Source organism: Helobdella robusta (assembly GCF_000326865.2).
Source record: "Helobdella robusta unplaced genomic scaffold HELROscaffold_15, whole genome shotgun sequence".
NCBI lineage: Eukaryota > Metazoa > Annelida > Clitellata > Rhynchobdellida > Glossiphoniidae > Helobdella > Helobdella robusta.
The window spans coordinates 1,190,796-1,199,714 of record NW_008703839.1 but is presented as its reverse complement, the minus strand read 5'-3'; the positions used below and the strand labels follow the sequence as shown (position 1 = coordinate 1,199,714).

At 30.2% G+C, this 8,919-nt stretch overlaps 1 protein-coding gene across 1 annotated transcript in view; it reads right to left on the bottom strand.

Moving 5' to 3' along the window:
* The window catches only part of HELRODRAFT_74874 (hypothetical protein), a gene marked incomplete at both ends in the record, with an annotated part of 32,729 nt that extends 24,088 nt beyond the window's left edge, over nucleotides 1–8,641 (bottom strand). Inside the window, 9 exons of the mRNA XM_009015089.1 lie at nucleotides 735–833; nucleotides 929–1,014; nucleotides 1,335–1,566; nucleotides 1,902–1,985; nucleotides 2,961–3,062; nucleotides 3,536–3,649; nucleotides 3,859–3,951; nucleotides 7,512–7,608; nucleotides 8,487–8,641. Coding sequence (XP_009013337.1) covers nucleotides 735–833; nucleotides 929–1,014; nucleotides 1,335–1,566; nucleotides 1,902–1,985; nucleotides 2,961–3,062; nucleotides 3,536–3,649; nucleotides 3,859–3,951; nucleotides 7,512–7,608; nucleotides 8,487–8,641 — 1,062 coding nt within the window. The remainder of the gene's footprint in view (nucleotides 1–734; nucleotides 834–928; nucleotides 1,015–1,334; nucleotides 1,567–1,901; nucleotides 1,986–2,960; nucleotides 3,063–3,535; nucleotides 3,650–3,858; nucleotides 3,952–7,511; nucleotides 7,609–8,486) is intronic.
* Between the last annotated feature and the right edge of the window lie 278 nt (nucleotides 8,642–8,919).

Here is an 8,919-nt window from a genome sequence, read left to right as displayed (position 1 = left end):
CTTCTTCCTCCTCCCCATTTCTTTTGATGTCACATCCATCACAAGCATACTATGCTGCAACATACCAGGTATCGCCTTCACATTCCTTACATACTTTCCATGCTTCGCCCTTACCAATATATAATCTATCATTGATCTATGCTCCCCTGACCTATATGTAATTAATCGTGCTGGTTCCCTTGTAAATCAGGTATTCCCCACCACCATGCTATGTGCATCCACCGACTCCAACACTCTACGCCCTTTCTCATTCAGTATACCATATCCCCACCCCCATGTACACCTTCATATCCGTCTGCATCCGCCCCCACATGACCATTCAAATCACCCAACCACACCACAAACTCATCCAACCCCGCTTACCCAATCTCGTCAGAATCATCATCATCATAAAACCTATCCTTCTCCTCTTCCTTCCTACTTTGTTGCGGAGCATATTCTGATATTACCCTCACTATTACCTTTCCAAACACCATCACCACCACAATTACACCATTGCTTTTCCGCCTCACTTCCAACACCTTCTCCACCAACTCTTCTCTTAGCATCTCTTCCCTTAGTTTTTGGTTTTTATCTCAATTCCTTTATTTTTGTATTCCTTAAAATAAAAGTTTGCATTTTTCAGTTAAATAAAATCGGATACTCTCCCTGGCAGTGTTAATCTGTATCAATTATGAGTCGTAAATTTGATTATTTTCAAATCATTTAACGTCTGACAGTTCCATTCAACTAACCAAAGCTTGTTTGTCCGATGGCAACAATGAGTACAGGGGGAGGACGTACATAGGTCCATCTGGATTCTCTTTTGCAAATGATGTTGAAGATACAATTGCCTAGTCAGTGGAAAGTTTATTACCAAAAAGGTGAAATTTTTTATTAAGCTTGGAAACATACATGATTTATCAAAAACAATAAATGCAAAACAGACAACTTGTTCATCTGAAGATGATTCATCAACGTCGTCTCCATCCTCCGAGTCCCTTTCATCAACCTCATCATCATCAGTATTTTCATCTTTATTAAATGATGAAAAACTGTTAAATTGAAAAAAATAAAAATTGAATCAACTGTTGACAAAATTTTAATTGAAAACACGAATAACAATTAAAATAAAATTAAGACAAATTTTTGAATGAATAATTAAAAGAAAAAATATTATTTGAGCAAGATAAAAAACATGAAATAATTTAAAATTTTTGAAATGCAGAAAGTTAATATTTTTTGATAATACAAACTTATTTAGACTAAAAGAATCATGCGAATGTGCATCCACTTCAGCAGAACCTGTTATAAATATAATGACAATGACCCAAACAATGAATGCTTTTTGAAACAAGAATTGAGGTTTAGACCTTCATTTTTATTTATCATTCTGTTTTCAAGCCTGGACGATGATGAAAATGGTGCGACCGCCTCAGTTTGAATCACTTCTGACATTTTTTTGAAATTCGAGACAGGTTTGGGAAAAGTTTTCTTTAATTTTGAGCAAAGAAGATGAACCTCTGATTGACTGGTTACAAAGACCAAGATGCCTCCGTCTGGCAACTTTCTGTGGATCTTACAGACCTGGTTGGATCATACGATTTAAATTACAGATAGAATTAAAATTATAAATGCAATATTTATGATTAAAGAGAAATGATTAATCGAATACAAGTTATCGTGAGTTTCAAGACTGGAGGCAATATTAATGATAGTAGAAGATCCAAGGACGGAAGACTCCAATTAGGAAGAAATGTATAATAATATTGTAGATATTGCCAGGTAAAGGAAGAGAAGCTAAATTATTTGAAACATAAAACAGAACATGAAAGGTTTTAGAAAAGTCAGGAGCAAAAAGATGAACATGACCATCATTTTTCGGAAGAGATGTTTCTGTGGAAGTAAGAGAAATGACGAACCTTTCGAAAAGCTTCCTCAATGTAGTCTCGTTTTGGGGTGTGTCTGTTGAAGTGGATAGTCACAGAAAACTGACGAGCATCAATCTGTTAAGAATATTTTAATATTTATACGTATTTATACGTATTTATATATATATATATATATATATATATATTTATGGTATTGTACGAATTCTATAGAATTGTTGGCATTAACCAACTTAAAACCTGTCTTTTCATATTTCCTTACTAAAATTCTCCGGAAGTTGTTCAATTTATTAAAGATAGAATTATTATCCAAATTCATCATACAAATATATTAACAGCAGAACTGTTGTTATCCAAATTCATAATGCAGATAGGGCATTTCGAGTAGAGCCTATCTGATGAATTTGGATAATAACAGTTCTATGGTTAATAAACTGCATGATGAATTTGAGTAATAATTCTATTTCCAATAAATTGAACAATGCAAACAATTTGGTCTCCTTCCAACACGTATATATATATATATATATATATATATATATATATATATATATATATATATATATATACGTGCTGGTAAAAAACCTTAATTAAAGCAGACTTTTATAAAATATACCGAATTATCCGAATCACTATACTTATATTTTAGCATATAACAACAGTCAATTGATTATAATAATACATGCACAACGCATTCGCCCAACATTAATACGATTATATTAGCCAGTTTCATTTTCATTATTTATTTCTAGTAATTGCAATTTAATTAGTTCACGTTTTTTGGCATTTGCACTGCAATAATATTTTACTGAATGTTATATTTCAAAATATTAAATTATGATATTTTATTTTTATTATTATTTTAATGTAATTACTATAACAATATTAATTTAATTGAATTTACGTAGTTTTATTTCATTTCGTTCATTTAATTATTTAAGGCTCCAAAGATGGCACTTAACTGATATTGCCAGCCCACTTTTCATGTAATCATCACTATGTTCGTCTCCAACCAACATCACCACACTCGCCCCCAACCAACATTCCCACATTAACCTCCTAAATAACACCACCACACTTGCCCCAACTAACATTGACCACCGGTGGCGGAGTGTGAAATAATTTTGTGTTCATCTTGAAATCAGCAACTTTCAGTGTGGCAGACATAATGACCAACTTAAGAGGATTGTTACGCTGTATTTAAATAAAAATTTAATGATTGCATTTCAAAGTGACAATGCTAATGCAGTATGCAACAGTTCATCTTAACAACTACAGTCAATATACCTTAAATTTTAATTTAGATAATTTACAAAATTAGCTAAATCAACCAGTCAAAAAATCATAAATTCCAGAACGAAGCAATAAATTAATATTTAACATTTTATTTCACCAAATCAAATCAAAAACAGAATCAATGAAATGAAATGATCTGGAAACCAAAAAAAATTGTTCTTGTAACGGTCAACAGTTACTTATTTAATACCAAACATAATCATATTATATCTAACAACGACTATACACAAGCATAAAAAGTAAACATGTAAATTAAATAAAAGAATAATGTATCAGCTTATCCATAAGATTGCCCACCTAAAAAATCAGTGAACCAACCTGTGAACCTGTTCTAAAACTACATGTTAACAACAAGCAAACAATTAGCAAACCTTCCTTCGCAGTCGAACAATCCTAGAAAGAAAGCCAATGAGAATGTCGCTGTAGGTGCTTCTTTCGTGTGCCTCATCGATTATGATTGCATTGTATTTGGTCAACTCAAAATCCTAAATGGATTTAACAGGATGAACCTCATTATTTGAATGTTCTTCAAATCATTATAATTATCACATTGATTATAAAGTTATTTCAAAAATTTTGTTACCAAATGGTCTTGAATATAAAAATGTTATACGGGTCAATGTTTTTACTATGTACCGTGAATTTTTTTATATGCATTGAAAACACTGTAGTGAATATGAAAAATGTAACAAACATATTGGACTTCTTTAAGAAGCACTCCATCTGTCATAAATTTTATTTTTGTTCTTTCGCCAGCAGTGCCCTCATACCTAATCTGATACGAGACCTCTCTGCAAATAAAAATCATTTCAATGATTGATTTGTTATACGAACTAGCCGGGAATAAAAAATAATCAATCAATCAAACTATTTATTGAAAAGTATTTTGAACAAATTTTGAAATAATATTAATCTCTAAAAGTGACATCATAATTCGTCTAACATTACATTGTTCTTACAAGTTCCTTCAGGTATTTCAAACTCTACATACCAATTTACTGAGGGTATATTAAATAAATTATTATAAATAATTAAGCATATTCAATTTGTACATTTTCTTTACACATTGCAAGTGAAGCAAGCAGAAATTTATTATTGTCAGATTTACTCGTGAACATTTGCTTCAGCGCTGGTTCATACATCTGGGCAACAAATGCAAGACCTCAAAGTTGGAAAACTTTCAAAAGAACTTGAACAAAACTCGTTAAAAATAAAGTCGCATATACTGGAGGAGAACCACCACCAAAGATATAATTTTTAAAAAGCACTTCTATAATAATTCTGCAAAAAACCTCCTTTTAGTTCGATTAGCCTCAAATTTATGATTTTTCTCGCATAAACACATTTATTTTAAAAAAATATGCAGAAATCCACGAACTGGTCACAGAAGAATGTAACAATATTATCATTTAGCTCACATCTCTCTCTGATCACATCTATTTATTTACTCACATCAGTTATATTATTGCTCTGCATTGCTGATGTAATCTACGCTGGTTTCTTCCAATGTTTTGCTGTTTGAAATAATTGCAAGAACTGCAGAAGCAGCAGATGATAAGATAGCGACTGGTCATTCTAGTTGAATAAGCATTACTTCTCACTGTCAAGCATTTTACTAACTGCCCGACGTACGAGTCTGTAAAATTTGCATCTAAAAAGCCTACATGTATGTTTATTAGATTTTAAAAAACATGAGCTGTCTAAAACTTTGGGAATTCTTTTTATAAATTGAAAAATATAAATTAAATGTTTATTTTTTTCATTTGAAAATTTTGTTTTCAATTCATTTACAAACCTGATATATTGATTTTTAATTTTACGTTCTACGCTCAGGACATAATACACATCAATCAATCAATCTTCGTTTAGCGTTCAGAGACCCAGTTTCCCGAGGTAGGACATAATACACATAATATTTTTAATTTTGTTCTGGGAGTTAAAAGTGGACGATGGGTCTTTTATTTTTTTCAATTTGCTTAATAATATGGAACTGAGTGCATTGAATATTTGAGTGACAGTAGGGAATGAGGGAGGCAGTGTCATTCTGTGAAGACCAGTAATTCGGGACCAGGTGAACGAAATGTTTTGAGTGCATGAAATGTTTGCAATTCTTTTTCGGTTTAATTATATGACATCATCAATAATAAAGATCTGTTTTCATTAAATCTATGAAATATGTAAATATCAATAATTAAAGAATATTAATAAATAACGTATTAGAAATAAAAAAATAAAATATAAAAAAGTAATAACAATTCAAATATAATTATTTTGATTTAAAAATTCAAATTTTTGCATATATGTACATGCATATATTTTTCAAAATTAACTTCTGTGGTGATGTTACAAAAAACGGATTAAAAAACTTTTGAAGTTTTTTGAAAAATAAAATAATTTTTAAATTTGATCAATCAATTAATATTTACATTGTAAAAAACATGAAAAAAAAAAAGGGTAGTAATAATTAAAAGTTGTCATTTAAAAAGCGTGGAATGCAACGCTGTGCAGCTCTGTGGATGCTCTTTTTTTTAATTCCAAATTGTTATTAAAACACTCTTTTTAAAAAATAAATGCTCTTCGATCGATCAAGTTTAAAAATTATTTTTTTCTTTTAATTTTAATTTAACAAAAACTTTTAAACTTTCTAAAAATTTGTTTTGTATAATCTTTTTAGCTTTTCAGGCTAAAAAAATGACTTCAGATTTAATGAAAATGCAGCTGAAATTAAATTTCGACATTTAAATACATAATTCTAAAATTTCAATTTAAAAATCAAATTGCACTCCTAAAAAATTAAACAACCCTCTTGCAATTAAATGCAATATTTACACAATTCATAGATGTAATAATATACGAGTGATAAGTAAAATAGACCCCTGTGGGGTATGTGACAGGAGAGTGAAGGCTAACTCGGTATCGTGTATAGGATGTCAGAAGTGGGTGCATAAAAGATGTAGTGGTGTGAGGGGGTACTGAAAAAGATGGAAGGCAGGTTCAAACTTAAGAAATGTGTTCATGGTGTGATTAATAGGACGGACGCAAGGACGGGGTTGAGTGGTGGTATTGAAAGAGTGGAAAGCTTTGTTTACTTAGGGGATAAGCTGAACGCGGAAGGAGGATGTTTGAGCACTGTTACGGCAAGAGTTCGTGTGGGATGGATGTGAAAGCGGGGTTGCGTGATACTGAGGCGAGTGACAGATGTGAATGGCATCGAGGGGTATTTCGGTTTCATCATAGGTAGCCAAACGGCAACCCCCGATCTCGGGAAAAATGTCGTTTAAACGTGTATTGTTGTTGTCATAGATGTAATAAAAAAAACTATCGATAAAATTAAATTTTAAACTAAATTGATAAAATATGTTAAAAATCGCCAGGATAAAAATGTTTTCAAAAATGACTTTTTTAAAACTTTTTAAATGATAAAAAAATAACACTTTTTTCATCTGAATATAATAAAATTTGTATTCTTTTACAGAAAAGCAGAGTTTTTTTTATTAAACACATTACTTAACTCATTCTTCTTGTCTGTGGTGTGGGTGTCAGCTATTCAATAATAATATAATATATACTTATTTATGATGTTCATATTATATATAAAAGCTATAGAATCCTAAGCCACCGAGCAGAATCTCATGAACTTTTATATAGTATATAACAAGAATAATTTTGGAAAAAATTTCATGTGTTTTATTACATTTTAATACATTGTAAACGTGTGAATAAAAAATAATAAACACATCAAAACAACTACATGCTGTGCTTGATTTTTGTATTTATATCAGAGTGTTGAGTCTAAAATATTTAACTCCGACTCTTTAAAAAATTTCGACACGGACACCTGATTCCAGAAAATTTTTCCAACTTTTGCATCATAATTTTACCTTATTATCACCACTAAATGAATAATATTTTGAAAAAATTAAAACCAGTCAAGCTAATTGTTTTTCACAGTAAAATTTCTTTATGTTCTAAAACATGAAAAAATTGTTTTTTTTTATTATGTGATTTCATTCATATTAATAGCAATTATTTTCAAAACTGTAAAAAAAAATCAAAAAAGTTCTTAACTTTGCTATAGCCCGTTATTACATTTAAAATTAAGTTAAGGAACCGTCAAACAGACAAACAGAAAGACAGGGTCCAAATAAAATTGATATAAATAAAATATTAAAAAATGCCTTCAGACAGATTTGTTGTTACAGCTTTTCAGGAATGTTGTTAATTTTTTTATAAAATTGGACTTTTTATGAAATATTTTATGGAATTTTATGAAATTCCTTAAAAACATGATAGTATAAATAAGGCAGTGTGGTGTAAATAATTAAAAAATGGTGAAATAATTTCTACTAACTGTGAAGTAAGGTTCATTTCATGAGCAACTCGTTCGGCTATGCATGTGGCAGCAACTCTTCGAGGTTCTGTAATGCCTATGATGCCACTATTGCTGCTTTCATGGTGAAAAAACGGTTATATAAAATTGAGTTCAAAAAGTTAATTTGAGTAATAAAAACTTGAAAATCATACCTAATCACTCAAATTCCTACAAGCTCAACTATTACATAACTCATTGAAAAAGGATAAAATATTTTAGAAAATAGTTGATAGATTTTGTTATATAGGGTCATGTTGTGCAAACGAATGAAAACCGTAAAAATTTCCCATTTCAAGACTATCGTAATAAAATTAAAAAAATTAAATTAAAACATTAAATTTCAAGGTAGCATGTTGGATTGTATTTGTTGATTGATTTGCATCTGCTTAAAATGCTTGTGACAAGTCAACGTTGAGTTATTGGAATTGATACCCTGATACTATTACTGTTTTTTGAGGCTCATTCGACTCATAATCCTTACTTGAATAGATTTAAAAAATAATTTTTAGATAAAATTAAACTCATTTCCTTCTTCTGTGAGTTTCATTCTGGCAAAAGCAAACTACATTTCATCAAACCATTTTTCTTCAAAGTTTATGTATGAATAAGGTTGCAGGATAGATTGCATAGTTTAAACATTCCGTAATCACTGATAATTTAAAATACAATTTTTGTGTTTTTGTGTATTAAACAAACTATAACAAAAAATTCTGATTAATTCAACTCATTCATAAACACGATTTTTTCAAGAAAGTGTTTATTTCATCCTTTTTATAGCTATAACTTACAGTTACAGTATTTCAAAGATTGTTGCAATAAGACATCCATTGCTCCATAACTAATTGTATGTTTTCTGTAAATTAAGCACTGCCATCTCAAGAAGTTAGCATTTATACAATATTAACAGTACAAAATACAATCGTTATAAACTTTTTAATAAATAAACTAACTGGGCATAACCAGCTTCGTAAAGAAATTGAGGAATTTGGGTGGTTTTGCCAGAGCCTGTTTCACCACAAATGATGACAACGTCATGTTCATTTATAGTTTCCACAATCCACTGCTCCTCCTTACAAACAGGCAATCTAAGTCTTTCCACCTGGATAATTTAATGAATTGCCACCTTGAATAAATCTATCCATGATTATTATTTATTTATTTGAACAAAGCACGGGCTATTGCCCATTACCGAATTTACAGGAAAAAACATACATAGTATTATACATGCATACCACGATACATTCGTACAATTGCTTCACAAGTATAACCACGAAGATAATGCATTATACCATGGCAGATTGAAAATAATTTCCAAAAACAATAAATTAACACTAACAGTGTCTTGAGTGTCACCATAAATGCAAACTTATAAACCAAGATATA